The following is a 24,158-nucleotide window of genomic DNA, read 5'->3' on the forward strand; positions in this document are numbered from 1 at the left end:
GTAGGGTTGTTGAGCTTCTTGGATGGTTAGCTTTACATCTTTGATGATATTTGGGAAGTTTTCTGTTAGCAATTCTTTAATGATCCTTTCTGTGTTTTCTGTTTTCTCCCCCATTCTGAAACTCCCATCACTTCATAAATTTTTACTTTTGATTGTATTCCACATAATTCTCATGGTTTGTTCATTTTTCTTCATTCTTTTCTCTGATTTTTCCTCACACAAAATGATATACAAGTATTTGTCTTCAAATATGCTGATCTTGTTCTCCATTGTTTCAAACCTACTCCTCAGTGTTTCTATGTCACTATTTCTGAAATTTTCTTGTTTATCTTTTGGATTTCTAATTACTGTTTTTTTGTATGATTTCTAGTTGTGAATTTATTTTTACATTTTGTTCCTGCATTATTTTCCTGAATTATTCCATTTTTTGTCTGTCTTTTCCATGATTTTTGTCTGCCTTTTCCATGATTTTATCTATTTTTTCCTCATTTTTGTCTGCTTTTTCCTTCAACTCTTGGGTAGCTTTAATTATTAGAAATTTCAATTCCCTATCAGGTAGTTCCAGTGCCTTCTCTTCTACTGGAAGATCATCTGGTGTTTTATTTTGGACACCTACTGGAACCAGCCTGTCCTGATGTGTGTGTGTGTGTGTGTGTCTGTGTGCACACACACGCGTTTTGGTATTATCTGTTGTCTTTGGGACACTCAGGAGTTATTTTCCTCATTTATTGATTGTATATTTGTTTGTTTCACCCGGCTTTTTTGTTTTATTTGGTTTTGTCTGAGCAGGTGGGCTTGGTGTTCTTTGTTTGCTCATCCGTGGGCATGAGACTTCTCACCACCTTGTCCAATGGGCAGAGCCAGTTCCTCAGCTATGGTGCAGCAAGGGAAGGTCCAGTGGAAGGGGAGGGGCTTGGATGGGTTGTTTTGGGCACATCCTGGAGTAGACAGGGTGGAACCAGGGATCAGTACAAGGGAGTTTCTGGTGGACCATGCCTGTGCTGCTCAGGGGTGTGATATTCAGTGCACAATGCAGGTAAACAGGAAGGAGTGGGTAGGCTGTAATGTGTGGAGCTGAGTGGGTGTGGGGAAGAAGAGAAAGAGGAGAGAGAAACAGGTGCCAAAAAAAAAATGCTAAGGAGCCTCCTGATGGAGTGGCACAGACCTGGGGAAGCCATGTACCAGTGGCTTTCTAGCCCGGCAGTAAGGCACAGCCCATCAAGAAGTGACAGCTATGGCATACAGAGCTAGATGGGTGGGAGAAAGGAAAGGAAGGAAGGGAGAGAGAGGTAATAAATTAAAATTTAAAAACAAAAGGAGAGAGAACGATACACATGGCCAGGTGGGTAGGAGAAAGGAATGGAAGGAATGTAGAGAGAGACAAGAAACTGAGGAAAAAAAAAGAGGTCAGGTCGTTGGGAGGAAGGGAAGTAGAGAGAGACAAGAACCAAGAAAAAAAAGAAGAAAGAAGGAAAAAAAGATGTCCCAAGGGAGCCCACCAGAAGTGGGTCCACAGCTGAGCAACACTGCAGAACCAATCAAAAAAGAGAGAAGGCATACCACACCAGGTGTTCAGGAGAAGTATAAGGAAGAAAGGTAGAGAGATCAAGAAACTAGGAAAAAAAGAAGTAAAGAAAAGAAAAAAAAAACTGCCACCAAGGGAGACCACCAGAAGCAGGTCTCCCGCCAAGAGTCACTGCACAGCCCACCTAGGAGGAGCAGAGATGGCACATGGTGCCAGGTGTCCAGGAGAAAAGAAAGGAAGGATGGTAGAGAGAAATAAGAAATAGAGAAAAGAAGAAAAAATCCCCAAGGGAGCTCACTGGCTTGATGGCACGGTCCACGGAAATGGCTCCCAAGCTGCTAGGTACTGTACAGCCCATCTAGAAGGGGTAGAGATGGCACACAGCACCAGGTATTCAGGACACAGGAAAAAAAGGAAAGTAGAGAGAGACAAGAAACAAAGAAATGAAGAAAAACAAAAAGGAAAAAAGAAAAAGAAATGCCGCCAGGTATCCCACTGGTGTGGCAGTGTGGGCCAGGTAAGTGGTTCCCCAGCCAAGTGGCACTTCACAGCCTGTCAAGAAGAAGTGGAGATGACACACAGAGCCAGGTGTTTGAGAGAAAGGAAAGGAAGGCGGTAAGAGAGAGAGAAGAAACTAAAGGAAGCTGAAAAAACCAACAAGAGCAACAAAAAAATGGCACTGAAGGAGCCAGCCGATGTAGGTGGGGTACGTCCAAGCATCACAGAGCCAATGCCTCCCTGACCAAGTGACCATAGCCCAGCTAGGAAGCAGCAGAAGCCGATCAGGGTGAATAAGGCTGGGGGGTAGGGGGAGGTGGGAAAGCTTGTATGGCTAGTTACTGGTGCTCCGTCTCCTGCTGGGAACTCCATGAAGATGCTTTCCCATATTCCCTGTCCACCGACCTCGGTGGTTGAGAAGTCCAAGACGGCAAATCTGTGCTGCATTAGCTGATAGGGAACCTCCAGTCTGTATGTACCCTTAATCTCAGTCCTCTGTCAGTTTCTTATTCCATTCGGTGCTTGGTTGAGTTCTTTATCTCCTCATTTGATGCTCAGGGTTCCAGGATTTGATGTTTAACTCTGTTTTACTTAGTTTTTTGGGTATTTGCTGTGGAGGAATGCCATGGTGCTTCTATCTATAGTGCCACTTTGGAGCCACTTGTCTTCCAAATTTCTTGTCATAGATGAGTGAGTGCTTCCAGTGCCGCATCCGTTTGTTGATATATCTCAACTGGTATTATGTCAGTTCCTGAAGCCTTGTTTTCCACCAATGCTTTCAGTGCAGCTTGGACTTCTTCCTTCAATACCATTGGTTCTTGGTCATATGCTACCTCCCGAATTTTTTTTTTTTTTTTGGTACAGTAACTCTGTGTAGTCCTTCCATCTTCTTTTGATGCTTCCTGTGTCATTTAATATTTTCCCTGTAGAATCCTTCAGTATTGTAACTCGAGGCTTGAATTTTCTCTTCAGTTCTTTCAGCTTGAGAAATGCCAAGCATGTTCTTTCCTTTTGGTTTTCTAACTCTAGGTCTTTGCACATTTCATTATAATACTTTGTGTTCTTGAGCTGCCTTTTGAAAGCTTCTGTTCAGCTCTTTTATTTCATCATTTCTTTCTTTCTTTTTACCTACTCTACATTTAAGAGCAAGTCAGAGTCTCATCCTACAACCATTTTGGTCTTTTCTTTCTTCCCTGTCTTTTTAATGATCTCTTGCTTTCTTCATGTACAGTGTCCTTGATGTCATTCCACAACTTGTCTCGTCTTCAGTCGTTACTGTTTAATAAGTCATATCAATTCTTGAGATGGTCTCTAAATTCAGGTGGAATATGCTGTTTTAGTTGTTCTAATTTTCTTCAATTCAACTTGAACTTGCATGTGGGCAATTAATGCTCTTCTCTACAGTCAGCTCCTGGCCTTATTCTTACTGATGATATTGAGTTGAAATATGTCCACCATGGGTGACCCTGGTGGGATTTGAAATACCAGTGGCATAGCATCCAGCATCATAGCAACATGCAAGCCACCACAGTACAACAAATTGACAGATGTGTGGGAATGTATGTATTACATATAGAAAGATTTGTATCAAGGAAATTGCTCACACAGTTGTAGAGACTGTAAAGACCTAAGTCCCTGGGTCAGGCTGGAGGCTTCTCAAAACTCACTGCAGGGGTTGGTGAACCCAAGATTGGCAGGTCAGACAGCATGGCTGTGGCTCACAGGCTGCACAGGCAACAGATCCCAAGTCTGGCAGGCAAGATAGCGGTTAAGCTGCTAAGGCAAGTTCCAAGAACTAGAGGTCAGATGAACAGGAGCCAACTTCAGGATCCAGAGTAAGTAAAAACCCAGGTGCCTTTCCAGAGAGTGCACCTATATTGGATGAAGGCCACATCCCAGAGGAAGCTCCCTGTCAACTGATTGGCTACTACGACTGCCAAACTACATCATAACTACCAAACCACTGAGATTCATGGCCCAGTCAAGTTGATACACAGCCTTAATGGTCACAGTTCTCCACTTGTTAACTTGGCACCTGTACACATTTCCTTAAACCATACATAATCTCTGAATAACAACAATGATAAAGTCGTATTTGTGCCTGATAGGATACAACTAACACAGGTACAACCAAGAATGCACTAGCCTTGTTTACATCTTATATTTTGTAAGGGAAGAAAACAAAAATATTTGATGTACATAAAAAAGTAAGAAATACTCGTAACAATTACAGTCCTCATTTCTGCAATTGATCACGTGGTTGTAACTGGTATTTAGAACTACCTTCTTTCATCACGCATTCTGTATTCCCTTTGCCCTCAGCAAGCACCTCAGCTGGTTGTGGTTCTTTGCCTGGTGGGGTGACCCAAACCTTTATTCTTGAAGCATCTCAGCCATTAGTAGTCATGTCAGAATTGGGTTGCTGTAGTCTTCCATTGACTTTAATCACAGGAATGGTGGTACTAAGAAATGCCTTAAGGGATCTCCTGCATTCCAGGCATACTCTTCTTTACCCCTATTATGTAATATCAATTTGTTTTCCTCTTGGTAATCAGGATCAATCACACCAGACAATATCGTAACTCCCTTCTTTGCCTCTTAGTCCAGAGGTATAAGAAAACCCAAGTGGCCAGGTGACATTCTTAACCTCCAGTTCAGTGGAATCAGTGATGTATCTCCAGGTGGGAACATTCCTCCCTTTGGAACTAAGACCTCTAGACCCTCAGAGCATAGGGTTGCAGCAACAGGAAGGAAAAATTTTTGCAAGTGGGTCACTAGGTGCTATAGTGGGTGATGCCACTCGTATTTCCCCCTCTTGATTTCTTGGCCCTATGAATCCTGGCTCCAGGAAAAACAGTACCATATATTGAATACTGGTTTAGAGCATGTACACCCTCCTGGAGAACATTGCCCCAACCCTGCAAGGTATTGCCACCTAACTGGTGCTGTAATTGTGTCTTTAGAAGGCCATTCCATTGTTCTATCAACCCAGCTGCCTCAGGATGATGGGGAACATGGTAAGACCAATAAATTCTATGAGCATGGGCCTGTTGCCACGCTTCATTTTCTGTGAGGTAAGTCCATTGATCTGAGGCTATGCTGTGTGAAATATCACTGATGGTGGTAAATCATTCTGTAACTTCACAGGCAGAAGTAGTTTTATATGCAGAAGTTTTGGCAGAAGCATTGTGTGCAGGAAAGCAAATCCATACCTACAGTACCCATTCCAGTAAGAACAAAACTCTGCCCTTTCCATGATAAAAGTGGTCCAATGTAATCAACCTGCCACCAGGTTGCTGGCTGATCACCTCAAAGAATGGTGCCATATTGAGGACTCAGTATTGGTCTCTGCTGCTGGCAGATTGGGCACTCAGCAGTGCCTGTAGGCAAGTTGGCCTTGGTAAGTGGCATTCCATGTTGCTGAATCCATGCAAAATCTCCATCCCTGCCACCATGACAACTTTGCACATAAGCCCAATGAGCAATGACAGAGTATCTAGGGAAAGAAAATGACTGGTTTCCACAGAATGTGTCATCCTATCTACTTGATTGTTAAAATTCTCCTCTGCTAACATCACCCTTTGGTTAGCATACACATGAGACATAAATATCTTCACTTTTTTGGCTTATTCAGAGATGTCTATCCTTGTACCTGTTCCCCGTAACTCCTTGTCTCCTATTTTCCTGTCATGTTCGTTTCAAGTCCCTGACCATCCAGCAAAACTATTGTCCATAGCTCATGAATCAGTACACAATTTCACATTGGGCCATTTCTCCTTCCAAATGAAGTTAACAACCAGGAGCACTGCTTGAAGTGCTGCCCATTGGGAGGATCTCCCTTCACCACTGTCCTTTAAAGAGGTCCCAGAATGGGGCTGCAGTGCTGCTGTCTACTTTTGAGTGGTGCTTGCATATTGCTCAGAACAACTTGTAAACCAGGCACGTGTTTTCTCTTCCTCAGTCAACTGATCCTAAGGAACTCTCCATGAGGCCATAGATCCAGACTGAGAAATTGAAGGTAATGTGATAGGAGTGGAGAACATGGGTATTTGGGCTATTTCCTCATGCAACTTACTTGTGTCTTCAGGTCCTTCTTGGGCTCCATTTCATATATACCACTTCCATTTAATGATGGAGTGTTGTTGTGCATGCCCAAATTTATGACTCTATGGATCAGACAATACTAAGTTCATTATGGGCAGCTCAGGCCACATGGTGACTTGTTGGCCCATGCTTAAGTGTTCAGTCTCTACTAAGGCCCAGTAATAAGATGAAAGCTGTTTCTCAAAAAGAGAGTAGTTATCTGTGGAGGATGGCAGGGCTTTGTTCCAAAATCCTAAGGGTCTGAGCTGGGATTCCCCAATAGGGGACTACCAAAGACTTCAAACAGCATCTCTATCTGCCACTGACACTTCAAGCACCACTGGGTCAGCCGAATCGTATGGGCCTAAGTGGCAGAGCCACATGCATGGTGGCCTGAACCTGTAAGTAACTTGATGAATAGGCCAGAATAGCATACCCGAATGAGCGATATGCTGCCTTTAAAATTCAAAAGGCCCACTATGTGTTGTGCCTTCTTTTTAGTTATGGGATGGGCCAGATGCAATAGCTTATCCTTCACTTTAGGAGGAATATCTCGGTATGCGCCACACCACTGGACCCTATAAATTTCTTTAAGGTTTAAGGCTTCTGAATTTTTTGTAGATTAATTTCCACCTACTAGTAAGCAAATGTCTTACCAATAAGATGATTCTTCCTCACTAGGTCCAATCAGCATAATGTCATCAATGTAATGGACCAATATGACATCTTGTGGAAGGGGGGGAAACATTGCTGTCGAATTGATGTTGACTCATAGTGAACCTATAGGACAGAGTAGAACTGCCCATAGGGTTTCCAAAGAGTGCCTGGTGGATTTGAACTGCTGACCATTTGGTTAGTTGCTGTAGCTCTGAACCACTATGCCACAGGGAAAGGTGATGAAAATCCCTGAGGTCTAAATTATGACATAGGGCTGGAAAGTTGATCTACTGCTGAAGTAGGACACTGATGGTGTATTTCTGGACTTGCCAGCTGAAGGAAAACTGCTTCTAGTGTCCCTTCAAAACCAGAATTGAGAGAAAGTCATTGGACAGATCAGTAGCTGCATACTGGGTATCAGGAGATGTATTAATTTTTCTCAAGCAATGAAACCACATGTGGGGCAGCTGCTGCAAATGGAGTCAGCACCAGATTAAGTTTATGATAATCCACTGTCATTCTCCAAGGTCCATCTGTTTTTTGCACAGCCAAAACAGGAAAGATAAATGGGGATGTGGTGAGAATCACCACTCCTGCATCCTTGACATCCTTGATGGTGACAGTATTCTCTGCAATGTCTCCAGGAATGCAATATTGCTTTCAGTTTACTATTTTCCTAGGCGGGGGCAGTTGTAATGGCTTCACTTGGCTTTTCCTACCATAACAGCCCTTACTCCACTTGTCAGGGATCCAGCGTTGGGGTTCCACCAGTTGCTCAGTATATCTATTCCAATTATGAATTCCAATTACCCAATTATAAATCACTACAGGATGGGTTTGGGAACCCAGTGGACCCGCTGTGAGATGAACCTGAGCTAAGACTCCACTGATAACCTGACATCCATACACTCCCACTCTGACTGGTGGGCCACAGTGAAGTTTGGAGTCTTCTGAAATTAGTGTCAGTTCAGAGCCATTATCCAGTAATCCTCCAAATTCTGATTATTTCCTTTTCCTCAAAGAACAGTTGCTGTCATAAAAGGCCACAGATCTCTTTGGAGAAGGCTGGGAGAAAGATTTACAGTATACATTTTTCTCAGTGTAGTGGGGTCCTTCTTCAAGCCGACCCAGCCTCCTCTTCATTCAAGGGGCATGGGTCTGTAAACTTGTTCAAGTCTGGGAGCTGATTGAGAGACCATGACTCTCTATTCTGATGATTTGTGTTAGATTGCTGATCCCTTGATGTAGAATTTCTCCCCTTTACAGATCAAGGAAGTATTTAGTCAATTTCCTATCTATTCCACTCCTAGGGACACCATGACTAAGTAACCAATGCCATAAGTCCATATGAATCAGACTGTTCTGATAACTGCTTTGACTCTACTGTCCATTATGGTAACCATGCTCACCTTGTCTTAGGTGATTGAATGCTGCCACGTGGTCCCTACCATCACAGGGTCACTACAGCCCCATTGTAGTTAGGTGTCTTAATTCAGTTAGGGCAGTTCCCACTGTCAAATATTACTTATGTAAAATACCAATCACAGGAGCCTCCAAGGATGCTGGGGCTCTTTTCATAAATTTGTTCCTCACCGTTGTGGTGAAAGGTGTGTTTTCTGGGCACTCCATGTGTGGGTGTGTGGGTCTCACCTCATAAATCTATTCTAACAAGCCAATTTCCCTAAGCCTTTGAAAATCTTCTGCTACAGTATACCAAGGCAGGTCTGGTACTTCAACCTGATTTAGAGTAGGCCACTGCATAATTCATACCTCAGTGACCCAACCAAATAAACTATTAGATCCTTTCCTAACTCCTTGAGCTAAATCATGGAATGAAGAATCTGTGCTTAGTGGTACCGTATCAATAAACCCAACGAATCCAACTTTATGTTCCTTGCACCATTATCCCACACCATTAGAGCCATTCCCACACATATTCCCCAGATTTCTGTTTGCACATACTAGAAAAATCAAGCAGCTCTTTTGAAGTATAGTGTACCTCCTCCTGGGTCACACTTTGGACTTCACCTTTTGGGGCTTGCTGGGACTAAATTTAGCTATAGAGATAGAAGCAAAAAAGGCGATGAGAGTGAGTCCTGGGGACTTTCAGCAATGTCTTGTAAGGCATATATGCCAGAAAATACCCCAGGCAATGACTCAGATGCCACCCTAGGATATCTCAGACAAAGGCTCTTCAGACACCGCTGGGTTAATCTTATATGCCCCCATCTCAAGTTTCAGGATTCCATTTCTTCCCAATCAATGCCCTCATTTTAATTTTAGACATCATTTTAATTTTAGACATCATTAGAGGTTGAGAATTCAGTTGGCATTGTCATTTAGCCACTCTTACTCTAAGACTGTGTGTTTGCTTTTTGGCAATATCAACTCTGTTACTACAAGAAATAAGGCTTCCTTTCAAGGCACAAAGGACAATTTTGAGGTGTTTTATGCTGCACTTGAGCTGTGATTCTGAATCTCAAGCTCATCTCTTTCCTTCACCAGTTGGTCTAGCGGAAAAAGGACCAACCAACCAGTTTCCCTATACTTCTCATTCTGACAAAATTGTAGAAAAGTATCAAACATGTGATCACTCAGAACCTCATTTCTCAGCAATACTTGATCTATTCGTGGTGATATTTTAGGTATAAATATTGCCACCTCACAAGGTGGATTAGCATCACCCTCTTTACTCCTGGGGGCAGAGTCATCAGCACTTTTAAGACTAATCAGACTTGAGAACCAATTTAGAAAACATCCCTACAATCTTGTTTCTCCAGAATCACTCTTGGTACCAAAATCTTAGACTGGGTTCTTTAGAGAAGTAAAACCAGTGAAGCATATATTCAGAGAAAGAGAGAGAGTTTTATCTTCAAGAAAATGGCTTACGTGATTATAGAGTCTGGCAAGTCTCAAGTCCATGTGTCAGGTGTCAGGCTGGAGGCTTCTTCTGATTCACATCTCTGCAGGGAATGATGAACCCAAGATAGACAGATCAGATTGCAGGCTGCTTGCTTATGGACTGTATTGGCTAATGAATTCAAGATCAGCAGGTAAGATGGCAGGCTGTTGGCTCACAGGCTACAGAGGCTGACAAATCCCAATATCAGCAGGTCCAGCAGCAGGCCACTGGCTCAAGTCCCAGGAACCATAAGCCAGATGATGATGAGCTGGATGTAGGATCTACAGCAAGCAAGTGAGCTTTGCCAGATTGTCCATATGTATATTGAATGCAGGCCACACCCTGAGGAAATGCCCCTCAGAACTGATTGGCTCATCACATCAGATCACATCATGGAGGATGACTACATCATTCCATAACTTCCGAGTTACATTATTCCATAACTGCCAAACCACTTCATTCCATAACAGTCAAACCATTGAGAACCATGGCCCAGCCAAGTTGACACACAACCTAATCATCACAGCAGAAAATTATATTTATTAGTCTTTGAATCTTGGGCCAGCAGTCTGCTTTCAAAAATCCTGTTTGCTTACAGAAATTCTGACTCAGCTCTCTTGTACAGTCTGTTGTTTACTCATTGTGACCATGTCAGATAATGCTGGAAAGTAATGTGTCTATTCTCTGCAGAATCAATACTTAAGAGCACCGGGTATAGCGCTTTCCACTGGGGTTCTGATACTATTCTTCTTAGTCAAAGACTCACTTTCTGACCTGTGGCATATAGTATATGCCTTGAGGCAAATTAAGAAGAAAGTAGAAACTTATGTTGATGATGAATAACACTGGGTTACTATTATTTCATAAGCATTTGGTCATTGTTTCCCCTGAAAATATATTGTGAAGAGTGAGGGTCTTAGTGAATATCTGGGGCTTTCCAACTCATTCTATGAAGTATATAATCTCTGAAATGTGTTAAAAAAATTTCTCCTGCAAAAAATTAATCTAGGGAAAGCTGAAGTTCTTTTAATGATTTAACAGCTCTTCCTATATGTATTTATGAATACAGCTATAATAGATTTGAACTAATAAGAAATATAGGGCAATCAAACACACCTAATTATTTTTTCACCCTCCTGCTTAGGGGTATGTATATACTACCTATATACTATATAAAACTGCAAAAGTTTTCCACTCACCCTCTCACTGCTAAATGGAAATATATTAAAATAGACTAATTATATTCTGTACTATTACAGTGGACTCCAGAAATTCTCTAAATAGTGATTCAGATGGTTAGATCTTAAAGTAATACGTAAGAAATACGTTAGAGGAGGTACTTTTGGCTTATGGCTCCTTCTAGTCATTGAAAAGTTAGTTCATTTTTTACACACAAAACTTAGAATATCGAGAATACTTACAAGAACTATAAGAGAGAACTCATCATGTCAGAGCTAATATTAGGCCATTGAGATTAGACCATTAATTCTGAAGAAAACATAAATTTACCGCAATGGGATTTACTCTATCCACTAGAAACAAAGCTCCCATATTCTTTAAACTTTTTGTTTCCTCATGAAAGGAAATTTTTGTTTTTTAATTTTCTAAATATCTCTGGAGAGTGGCTATATGGCTGAACTAAATGTTTCTTTTCCTTAGAGAAATCTTGGTTTTAGGGCATATAGGACCATTTATAATTAGCTGTGAATATGTGAGACAAGGGCACATACTTATTTCACATGCTTGTTTTTATTTCTTCTAGTCTCTTTCCCCAAGGCATCTAATTACACAAGGTAAAGGCAGATAAAGGCAGATGCTAGCCTGGGAGACCGGCCTGCCCATAGGACTCCTTGAGGTGAGAAATCACTTTTTCTTAAAAAATACACAAGGTATCAAATCTCTGGAAATACTGGAAATACTGGCCAAGGATAAATAGAGGGCACTCTAGCACACACTCCGTTGAGATTAGACTTTTCTTATATGTCGTGCTTGAATCTTTTCTTCCAAATCAAATAATCAGAGACTATTCCCAAAGTCTCATCTATATCATCTTCCAGACATCTCCCCTGACGAGACTCTTGGAAATCATTGCAAAGTTACTTGTATGAAATGGGATTTGTATCTTAGTGAAGGTCCGGGGAATCCACACTTTGAGACTGAGGCAGAGAAGAAAGGGGACGGCTGACCTTCGTTGTATGGTTCCTACCCAAGCGTGGGCCCCAGGAATGCAGAAATCACATCATGCCCGCATCATTTTTTTTTTTCTAGAAAGAGAATTGCAAATTTTTGTTTTGTTGTTCTTGGCATCCTTAACGAAAGATCTAAAGGACAAAATCCAAATAGCTTCAATCCCTTGGTAAAACGGTGGTGTTTATCTTTAACTGAGGTAAGTGCTGAGAAACCTGCTTTCTAAAACATTAATTTCCCTAGCTTTTTTTGTAACTTTAAGTTCCTTTAGAAAATAACAGAAGTTTAGTTATGACCAATAACCCACAGAAGATAATGTTAAACAGGATTAAAAGGACTGTTTCCCTGGTTCCATTTTAAGGTTGTACTCACATATTTCTACAGGGTCCCAAAGAGATACAGAACTGAAGAGAAAAGCTACAATAAAAAATTACCATCCATTAGGAAGTCCAGGTAGGTTGAAGAATTAGGAATAGCAAGTTTGTTTTCTTGTGTCTTGTAAATGTATTTTAAAACTAAAAGAATTTTAGTTTGTTTGTTTAACTTATATGTGAATAAAATCACACAGCTGGTTTTATCTGGTAAAAACAGACCCCATAATATCATTACTAGCTGGGAGAGAGACAAACCCAGGCAGAAAACTGGGCCAAACCAAGGTAATGACTGGCTGGGAGTTCTTCCAAAGGAAGAACTTAATAAATAGTTAAATAAATGTACTTAATACCAATACCAGAATGACCCATGAAAAAATATTTTCCTACCTTAAGTGAGGAAGACAAATTAAACTGGTTTAGATCTTTCTTTTCCTCAAGTCGCTATGAATTTTCATTAAGTGATCATCTGAGACAAGGTCATTAAATATTTTGGAAAATCATCAACGCGATAAAACCCAGAATGTTGTTGTTCACTGCATAGAGTCAGCCCTTGATTCATGATGACTCCATGCACAACTGAAGGAAAGTCTGTCTGGTCCTACACCATTCCTATGACCCTTGTGATCCATAGGGTTCTTATTGATTGATTTTCGGAAGTAGATAGTCGAGTCTTTCTTTCTAGTCTGTCTTAGTCTAGAAGTTCCACTGAAACCTGTTCAGCATCATAGCAACACATAAGCTTCCACTGACAGGCAGGTGGTTGCTGCATATGAGGTGCATTGGCCAGGAGTTAAATCCAGGTCTCCTAGGTCTCCCACGTGGAATGTGAGAATTCTATCACTCAATCACCAGTGCCCTCATAGACTGTAATACTAATCCCTATTTTTTCTCAAATGCCAAGTCAATCTGAATCGCTGGCTGCATCCTCCAGTTGTATTTCCCCCTTTCCAAGGGGTTCAAGGAGTCTTTTTCTTCTAAATGTATTTTTAGAAAGAGTCCTGGTGGCATAGTGGTTAAGAGCTTGGCTGCTAACCAAAAGGTCAGCAGTTCGAATCCACCAGCCGCTCCTTGGAAACCCTATGGGGCAGTTCTACTCTGAGAACTGCTGTGAGTTGGAATTGACTCAATGGTGATGGGTCTTATGTCTTTAGGGAAAATTGAATTAAAGTAGCAATTGCCTAAAGGAGAAACACAGAGCTGCTCAAAGTAAATCTTTCAGAACCAAAAGTGCTGGAATTACTGAGCATTTCAGCCTTGGAGGGGTGAGCGGGTCTCATTGGAAACTCTATGGGGCAGCTCTACTCTGTCCTATAGGGTCGCTATGAGTCAGAATCAACTCGACGGCACTGGGTTTTTATATATATATATATATTTGTTAGTTTTATTAAGGCATACATATGTATATATATACTGCTTCTACCCAGCTTAGGACTTTGGGCATTTACTTCCACACCAGTTATGCAATCAGACTGTGGTCTCAGTTGATGATATAAGTACAGACTCTACAGGGCATCAAGAAGTTCTTGGAAAGCAATTTGAGTAGCTCCTTGTTGTTGTTCCCAAAGTGCCCTCTAAGACTCTCCAGGTTCCTTTTGAGATCCTTTCTTTTTCTCGGTGGTCAAATGACAGACAGAAAAGGATCTCAATATGGCTCATGACCATCAGTTCATGTGCATCTTTGAGGTAGACTAAGTTGGCCTCAAGATCTCACATAATGATGACCAACCATACCAGTTTACAAGAGCCTGAGCAGTTTTCTAAGGAGAAAGACTTTCAGTGCTAAAATTGGACGAGTCCTGGGCAAATAGGCAAGTTTAGTTATTTTAGCCTCATACGAGATGGGTCTACCACCTCCTCTTTTTGGCATACTCTTGCTCTCTATCTGCTCCTGCCACTTCTCCAGCGGAATGACTTTTGTCTTACATAAATGAAATGGTTGTGGCTTCCTGAAAGAAAGATAACTGAATTAAGATTCAATCAGTAGCAGAAATAATAAGATTTATTCATTTAACAAGAAATTACAAAGTACATATTGTCAATATAATGTATTAAATATAGAAAAAGAATAAAAAATGATTACCAGTTGGACCTTAGTCTCAGAAGTTTACAGTTTAGAAGGTAGATTAAGAAATGGAAAGAACTATCCACGATACAAAGTATAAAGTGGTAAAGTCCTTGGTACAAAAAAAAAAAATCCCATCCCATAGTTTTTAGAATGTCATTTCTTATTTCTTCTATCTGAGAAAATAATGATACATTAGTTTAATATTAAGTCAGCAAATATGTTGACAGGCCTACATAGTTGCCGGCACTGAACCAGACATTAGTAGCACAGAAATGAAAAATACAGTCTGTTAAAGACATAAAAAAAGTAACCAAACGGTTACTATAGAGTATAATAAGTCTGCACACACATACATTGGATAGTACAGAAGCATCAAGAATTATTATATGATTGGGGGTCCAGCAACACTTCTTGCAGGGGGCAATCATTGAACAGCGTTGTAAATTGCAAGTGCAAGTTACCCAGGTCCCTAACCCCTCCAAAAAATAAATAAAGAGGGAGAGAGAAAAAGAAGGGGTCCAGGAGGTTTGCACAAAGAGAGAGAGAGAAGAAAGGACAAAGCAACAGACATATCAGGTAGCGAGAATAACATGTTGTTTGGTGGAGAGCAGCTATCCTTTTCGTACTAGAGCAGAAGGCTCAAGGGGACACAGGGAAGAAGGTAAGGCTGAGGAAGTAGACAAAAATTAGGTCATGAAGAGCCTTGTATGTTATGCTCAGTTGTTTGGATTCGGCTTCATGATGATAATGTCTCATTGCAGCACATTTTACAGACTAAATGAACATCTCTGGGTCAGGATCCTACACCGAGTCAGTGAGTGAATTTATCCTTCTGGGTTTTCCCTGCAGCTGGGAGACTCAGATTGTCTTATTCATGATCTTCTCCATCACCTACCTCCTGACTCTCATGGGAAACGGAGCCATTATCTGTGCTGTGTGTTGGGATCAGCATCTCCACACCCCCATGTACATCCTGCTAGGCAATTTTGCATTCCTGGAGATCTGGTATGTCAACTCCACAGTCCCAAACACATTGGTCAACTTCCTCTCTGAAATCAAGGCCATATCTTTTACTGGTTGCTTCCTCCAGTTGTATTTTTTCTTTTCCATGGGCTCCACTGAGTGCTTCTTTCTTTCTGCAATGGCTTTTGATCAATATCTCGCCATCTGTCGTCCTCTCCATTATGCCACAATTATGACTGGACCACATTGTTTCAACCTTGTGATTTCCTGTTGGGTATGTGGCTTTCTCTGGTACCTGGTGCCTGTTATTCTCATTTCCCAGCTGCCTTTCTGTGGCTCTAATATAATTGACCACTTTGTATGTGACTCAGGCCCATTGCTGACTCTCTCATGTGCTCCTGCCCCCATGTCCAAGTTTGCCAGCTACACCCTAAGCTCCCTCATTATCCTCCTTAGCTTCCTTTTCATCCTCATCTCCTATGCCCTGGTTCTACTTGCTGTGTTTCAGTTACCATCGGCATCCAGTTGGCATAAGGCCTTTTTGACCTGTGGGTCCCACATGACTGTGGTTATGCTATTCTATAGCACCATCATGGTGATGCATGTGAGCCCTGGGTCCAGTCACTTCACCTTGTTGCCAAAGATTATGACCTTGTTCTATGGAATGGTAACTCCACTCTTCAACCCCCTGATTTACAGTCTTAGGAATAAGGAGATGAAAAATGCTCTGTGGAAAATTCTGGAGATGTTTACAAAGTCTTTAAAACTCTTTGGCAGCAGGCCCAGGAGGAGTATGGGATAATCTAGCTTAGTGCGATGTGGGTGCAATAACCACTCTTTTACTGTCTTTCATTTGCACAGTAAATGAATGCCTGGGATTGTGGGTGGGGGTTGAGTGTTAGGGAAACTTCAGTCAACAGAATACTAGATATGTACATTTTGTAGTAGGGAGGGAGAAGGGCTTGTATTTCTATTCAACTTCTACCTAGATTCTTTCTCAATCTTCTGGTGATATCTTTGAAAACAGTTGGGACTTTAAATCAGAAGATCTGGATCTGAACTTAATTCTTCCATTTATCAGCTGTGTATATTTGGCATGTCACTTGATTTCAACTGTAAAATGGGAATGTGAATGTCTACACCAGAGAGCCATTGGTATGAGATTTTAATGAGATAATGGTTATATAATTTCCTGAAACAACTAACATGTATAAAACACTCAATAAATGTTAATTGAATATGAATTTTGGTTAATCCTATGTTCTCTTGTCCTTTGACATAATCAAAAGAAATCACAGATCTCCCTATAAACATCACCTCTTCATCACCTTTGGCAAAGCCCTTTACAACAGGCCTCAATCTTCTGTTGAGATATAGAGTAGATATGGTTCCTCCATTTCAACTCAAAATATCATGTGTTTGGTTCACTTTATACTGTAGGAGTGGTCTTCAAACTGGGTTTTGTATGCCCCTGAGGCTACATGAAAACTTTCCAAGAAGTACACAAGCACGAATGGTTTCAATTTCCACACTCTTAATTGAAAACAAAACAAAACCTGTAGCCGTGGAGTCGATTCCTACTCATAGTGACCTTGTAGGACAGAGTAGAACTGCCCTATACAGTTTCCAAGGAGCGCCTGGTGGATTTGTACTGCCGTCCTTTTGGTTAGCAGCTATAGCTCTTAACCACTGTGCCACCAGGCTTTCCATTCTTAATTTATACATGTATGTTTTCCTAAAGATGATCTACCAGGGAACACACCTACAGTTGAAGCTCCAAATGGTTCTTATTTTACACATCCTCTTTCTCAATTGTTCTTCTCCCATTTCCCTATTCTGATTCTTAAATATGATTCATTGCTCAGATATATAAACTTCTAGTTAGGGCATTAAATTAATAATTTTAAGTACTGCTCTCTCTACTGTAAAAGCAAATGACTATCAGGTAATAATAAATCTTTATGCAATTGGTAGTTAGTAATCATTTGTATTTAATCATTTGTTTGTAACACAATTGAAGGAGGATGTCATTGTTTTGGTTGTCCCAAAAGAAGAGCCTGAGGCTAGGACTCGCGTACAAGTAGTTTATTGGGAAAAGGTCCCAGGATGCAGAAATAAGGAATAAAGAGAATCTTTTATACTCAATTAGGACTTGACTCCACTGGAACCTCTGAGAATTGTCCATCTGAATGGCATCAGTCTGGGGCATTAATCGACCAGTCCCTGGTTGCCCTTGGGGATGTTAACTCCCTCATATTTCCAAAAATGCATTGATTGGTAGGCTAAGCCAGCAATTCTGGCTCCAGAAAAGACCATGGGAAGAAAGCAGAAAGACACACAGACCATGTTTTGAGGTCGGAGGATGGTGTCCAGCTGATTCTGAACTTCCAAGAGATTGCCAACAACCTCTGCAGCTTATATCAGAGGCAGGTCTGGAGGCCAGACATGCAGCCTCAAAAACATTCACTTGAATTGAAATCCTGGATCCATTAACAGTATGACTTCATATATGCCTCCATTATCCCATATGTAATGTGGCAATAATAACAGAACTTTCTTCACAGTGTTGTTGTGAGGATGAAATGAATCAATCTTCTAATCAGAGAGCCTGTCAAAGTGTAAACACTAAAATACTTTTGTCAATATATTTCATGCTTTTGTCCAAAGGAGGATTTATTCTCAGGACAGGGTCTGATTTGGAAGAGACTTCCATCCAAAATAAAATAATAGTAGCCTTCCTCATTTCCAGAATGTAGCCAAAAACATGGGTATTAAAGATTTAACTTGTCAAAACACTTAAATTCAGATTAGTGAGAGAAAAGGTGAGCATTGTTGTTGCATGCTGTCGAGTTGATTCCAATTCATATCAACCCTGTAGGACAAAGTAGAACTGCCCCACAGAGTGTCCTAGTTTGTAATTCTTTATGGGAGCAGATTGCCACTTTTTTTTTCTCCTATGCAGTGGCTGGTGGGTTCAAACTGCTGCTGACCTTTTGGCTAGCCACCAAGTGCTTAACCATTGCACTACCAGGGCTCCTTAGACAGCATAGCAAAACCTGTTGCTGTTGAGTTGATTCCGACTCCTACGAATCCTATAGGACAGGGTAGAACTGCCCCATAGAGTTTCCAAGGACAGCCTGGTGGATTCGAACTGCCAATCCTTTGGTTAGCAGCTGAAGCGCTTACCCACTACATCACCAGGGTTTCCAATAATATAGACATTCCTGAGACACAGTGAAGACATTAAATGTGTTAGAAAAAGCAGGCTTTCTCAGCAATATGACTGATGAAGAACATATGAATGGGAGTTATGAGCAAATGCACATGCAAACACCAAATTGCCTAATACAAAAAACTAATGTCTCTATGTAAAAGAACATTGGGCATGCAGAAAATTATGTGTGTAGTCAACACATTAGAAAAAGAAGGAGCCTAGAAAAAACAAACATTATTATCTTAGCTGCTTATTTCCTGAAAAGGAATTTGAATTCAGTATCAGATTTCCACTTTAAAGAATTCATTATGCAACATCTATAGTTTATCAAACACATTAGAGCTATGATCATATTTATATTTCTTATTGTGATGTATATGTTGATCTTTTTCAGCTAATCCTATCACTGTCTTTTAAATTCCCAATTAACTGCCATCGCTTACTGGTTTTCGACTTGGAGTATATATCAAAATCAATGGGGACCTTCTTTTCAAATTATATATGCCTGAACCCTGTCCATGGAGATTCTAATTCAGCAGATGTAGGATGGGTTTCCATCTGTCAATTCTGTAACAGAAACGCTGTAGATAATTCTACATGCACTGTTGAGAAATGCAATTTTTAGTGGATGTCTAAGTGTGACTTACTTGACTTTTGTGGTCAAGATCCTGATATGCAGAGTAACAAAACCATGTAAGAAGCTTCCCTTATAGAATGTGACCTAGCTGAGCTGATTTGTGCCTAAGTTCACACTCCTTGCATAGTGTTTGGAAACCCTCTTGGTGTAGTGGTTAAGTGCTATGGCTGTTAATCAAGAAGGCAGCAGCTCGAATCCCCCAGGCACTCCTTGGAAACTCTACGGGGTGTTTCTACTCTGTCCTATAGGTTTGCTATGAGTCGGAATCAACACGAAGGCAACGGGCTATGGGCATAGTGTTTAGGCCTTGAAAAAATTGAATAGCAAAATGTTCATACTTACCCCAACCCCACCCACTCTAAACGTCAGAGAATAAAGTAGAATGTACATGTTTTCAAACTGATAAAAATAATTTATTCAACAATTATTTAATGAGAAACAATAAATGTAATGTATTTTTGTCACCTTAATTAATACAAGGTTGAAAAATACTTGTTCTCTGCCTTCAATAAACTTATGATCTGGAAGGGGAGGAAAAACAAGTCAAAAATAAGTATAATATGGAGCAGCTTATAATAAATATCATAAGAATGATAAACATATGGTTAGATGAAAATCCAGAGGTGGAAAACATGCTTTTAGTTAGGGAATAAGGTAAAGCATTACAGGGGGAAAATGGCATTTGAGCAGGATTTTGAAGGTAGCTGGGGTTTTTGCAGGTGTAGATGAATGTAAAGGGAATTTCACGTACAGAAATTACTACAAAGAAATGAGTATGGGAAATTGATAACCATTCAGGAAATAAAATGCTGTTCAGTTTACCTGTCAATGGGAGTAGTAAAAAATAAGACAGAGAAAGTAGTTTGAAGACAACATATGGAGAATTTTGGGATTTTGTGAATAATGAAAACCATTGATAGTTTTTGAGCAGGGAAATACGAAAACCAAAGTTATGTTTCAGGAATTTCTAAGGACAGATGTAGCCAGGCTAAGAGATAATAAAGATCTAAATAATCTCTTTTTCCTTCTTAGTCTTTTAGTGGGAGGAGTTTGCTTTTAGATGTTTCCCAAATAATTTGTGATCTATAGGCCAGTGTTCCTAGGGCACAGATACCTGATATGCTCAATTATCTTACACTACATGGTGTAAGCGTTCATTTCTACCTGGGTGAATTAATCATACCATGTAGACCTTAAATGCCTTAAAGTAAAAATGGAAGGGACATTAATCAATGAAAGTAAATACTTATATTAGTTGGGAAGTTACACGTTCTCTGAAGTTTTTCAATCAAATTGGCTTAAATAGTAATACTTCTTATTCATTTCCTTTATGTATAAAAAATTCTGCCATGCTAAGGAGGCCTACGGAAGAAATGCTTAAAAGTTAACCTACAAAGACCAACCTATACATCAAAATAAGAAAAAAATATATGATCTTAGCACTAATGTGTTTGATAAACTACAAATATTATGCAATGAACTCTTTGAAGTGGCTGCTACCTGAAAGGCTGACTGTTCGAATTCATCCAGTGGCTCCGCAGAATAAAGACCTGGTGACCTGTTCTCATAAAGATTACAGCCTAGGATTATAGACATTATAGAAAGAAGCACCGTGCTGTCCATCTACAGCAAAGACCCAAAAAACTAAGCAAAATGATGCAAATGTCAATCCTGGTGCCCTAGGTGTCAAATGAAGTGAGAAGAACACAATCAAGCACCTAGTGGAAAAGAAACTGACAGAGAAAAAGAGAACGAGGACAGCTACGGAGTAGAGGTCCCCTACTAGCTAATGTGGCACAGGTTCACCATCTTGGACCTCAGTCACCAAGAATGGTGGACAGGGAGTATGAGTGGACAACTTCACAGAGCTCCCAGCAGGAGACAGAGTAGCAGGTAACCAGGAATACATGCTTTCCCACTCCCCACCCTTTTCTCTATGTGGCCTCTGCCACTTTCTAATGGGCCACGGTTGCTTGGCTGGAGAGACACCAGCTCACTGATGCCCAGGCCTGTGCTGCCCCCACCAACCGACTCCTTCAGCACCACTTTTTTTTTTTTTTTGGTTATTGTTTTTTGGCTTTTTTTGGTGTCTCTTCTCTCTCTCCCTTCCTTCCTTTCCTTTCTCCTGCCCAGCTAGCCCCATGTGCCATCCCTGTCTCTTTTTGACAGGCTGTGCCACATCAGTTGGCTAGAGGGCCATCAGCACATGGCCTCCCCAGGTCTGTGGGGCCTCCATAGGCCAGGTCCCTTGTCATATTTTTTTCTTTTTCTTTATATTTCTCCTTCTCCCCTTTCTTTTTCCCTTCCATCTAGGCCTTGTGCTGCCTTCTCCCCTTCCTGACAGACCATGGGCCGTGCTGCACCACCTGGTGTGAGAGACATTAGCTTGGTGCCACCCCAGTTTTGTCCTGTCCCCCACAGCCAGCTCCTCCAGCACCATATTTATTTAATTTTTGTTGTTTCTTCTATTTCTTTCCCTTCCTTTCTTCTGCCCATCTAGCCCCATGTGCTGTCCATGCCACTTCTCGACAAGCTGATATTGGCTGATGGTTTTATATAGATTCCCTTTATTATTTTGAGGAATTTTCCTTCTATTCCTATTTTATCGAGGTTTATTTTTTTTCTTGTTTTTTTTTTAATCAGGAATGAGTGTTGGATCATTTGATTCTTTTCTTTTGTTCTATATATGTGGTGGATTATGGTGACTGATTTTCAAATGTTGAACCATCCATGCATACCTAGTATGAATCCCGCTTTGTAATGTCGTATTATTATTATTATCTTGATATGATGATAGATTCAATTGGCTAGAACTTTGTTGAGGATTTTTACATCTATATCCATGAGAGATACTGGTCTGTAATTTTCTTTTATTTGTTTGTGATGTCTTTGTCTGTCTTTGGTATCAGGGTTATGCTGGCTTCATAGAGTATTCCTTTCTTTTCTATGCTCTGAAATAGTTTGAGCAGTACTGGTATGAGTTTTCTTTAAATGTTTGGAAGAATTCTCCAGTCAAGCTATCTGGACCAGGGCTTCTTTTGATTGGGTGTTTTTTAATTACCTCTTCAATCTCTTCTCTTGTTATGGGTCTGTTCAGATTTTTATCTCAGTTTGTGTTAGTTTAGGTAGGTAGTTTGTTTCTAGAAATTTATACGTTTCCTCTAGGTTTTCCAGTTTGTTGGAGAGAAGTTTTTCATAGTATCCTATTATGATCCTTTTTATTTCAATTGAGTCTGTTGTAATGTCCCCTATCTCATTTCTTAATTGGGTTATTTGCTTCCTGTCCTGTTTTTCTGTTGTCAATTTGGTCAATAGTTTGTTGATTTTGTTGATCTTTTTGAAGAACCAACTTTTGGTCTTGCTGATTCTTTTTATAATTTTTCTGTTCTCTTTTTCATTTATTTCTGCTCTAATTTTTTATTATTTCCTTTCTTCTGGTCACTGTGTTCTTTTACTGTTCTTCTATTCGTTTGAGTTGCAGGGCTAACATTTTCATTTTGTCCTGTGATTTTTTGATGTGTGCATTTATTGCTATAAATTGACCTTTGAGCACTGCCTTTGCTGTGTCCTAAAGGTTTTGGTATGATATGTTTTCATTCTCATTTGATTCTAGGAAGTTTTTTCATTTCCTTTATTTAATTCTATTGCCCAGTTGTTTTTAAGCAAGGTGTTATTGAGTTTCCATGCATTTGATATTTTGTTGTTGTTGTTGTTGTTGCTGTCTCTGTTTTTGATTTTTCCTTTATGGCATTGTGATCAGAGAGAATGCTTTGTATTATTTTGATGTTTTGGATTTTATTAAGGGTTCCTTTGTGGTCTAAAATGTGATCCATTCTGGAGAATGTTCCATATGTGTTGGAAAAGAATGTATAATTTGGTGCTCTTTGGTGGAATGTTCTGTATATGTCTATGAGGTCAAGTTGGTTGGTTGTGGTCTTTAGATCTTCTTTATCTTTGTTGAGTTTCTTTGTATATCTTCTGTCTTTTACTGACAGTGATGTGTCAAAGTCTCCTACTATTATTATGGAACTGTCAATTTCTCTTTTCAGTGCTGTTAGAGTTTTTTTTTTTTTTTAATGTATTTTGGAGCTCTGTCATTGGGTGCGTATTTATTAGGGTCATGTTTTCTTGGTGGACTCCCTTTATTCATTGTATAATGTCCTTCCTTGCCTTTTGTGGAGGATTTTGCCTTAAAGTATATTTTGTCTGAGATTAGTTTTGCCATTCCTGTCCTTTTTTGATTACTGTTTGGTTGATATTTTTTTTTCCATACTTTGATTTTTAATATATATATCTTTGTGTCTAAGCTGTCTTTCTCATAGACAGCATATTGAAGGGCAGTGTTTTTTTTTAATCCATTCTGCCACTCTCTGTCTCTTTATGGGTGCATTTCAGTCCTTTATACTCAGTGTGTTTATCAATAGGTATGAGTTTATTGCTCTTATAATGTTGTGCTTTTTTGTGGTACTGACTTTTTTTGTTCCTCTTACTTTCATGTGCTGAGTTCCTACTTTGGTGGATTTTTTTCTTTCTTTGTTATAGATTTTGTGCTTACTCAGTCTTTATCTTTTTTATTTTGATGAGTAGGTTTGTTAACTTTCTTTGTGGTTACCTTGAAATTTACCCTTAACCTCCTGAATTTGAACCAATCTTTTATTTCTTGATATTGCCTTGACTTCCTCTCCATTTGAAAGTTCTATACCTACACTGTTTATTCCCTCCTTTATTGTTTTGATGTTGTCATCATTTACAGATAGACATCTCTATTTCCCTGTTTTAAGTCTTTTAGCTTTGTTTTACTATAAAAAAAAAAAATTATGTATATTGGTATCTGGCTAATGTTGTCCTGCATCCTAAAATCAAGTTGTTGTCAGTTCTCTAACTGAAGAACTTCCCTTAGTATTTCTTATAAGTTTGGTTTGGTTTTTCTGAATTTCCTTGATTTCTGTTTATCTGGAAATATCCTAATTTTACCATCGTATTTGAGAGAGAGTTTTGCAGGATAAATTACTCTGGATTGGTGCTTTTTTTTCTTTTTCTTTCAATGTTTTAT

The 24,158-nt window shown here is 40.0% G+C and overlaps 1 protein-coding gene across 1 annotated transcript; it reads left to right on the forward strand.

The window, feature by feature from the left end:
• Window positions 1-14,695: 14,695 nt before the first annotated feature.
• LOC111748938 (olfactory receptor 11H12-like) lies at window positions 14,696-16,661 on the forward strand. The gene has a single exon (XM_064291917.1). It carries the CDS (start codon window positions 15,070-15,072, stop codon window positions 16,054-16,056), a length of 987 nt encoding a protein of 328 aa, XP_064147987.1. The 5' UTR covers window positions 14,696-15,069; the 3' UTR covers window positions 16,057-16,661.
• The last annotated feature ends 7,497 nt before the right edge of the window (window positions 16,662-24,158 follow it).

The sequence above is a fragment of the Loxodonta africana genome, chromosome 10 (assembly GCF_030014295.1).
Source record: "Loxodonta africana isolate mLoxAfr1 chromosome 10, mLoxAfr1.hap2, whole genome shotgun sequence".
Classification (NCBI taxonomy): Eukaryota; Metazoa; Chordata; class Mammalia; order Proboscidea; family Elephantidae; genus Loxodonta; species Loxodonta africana.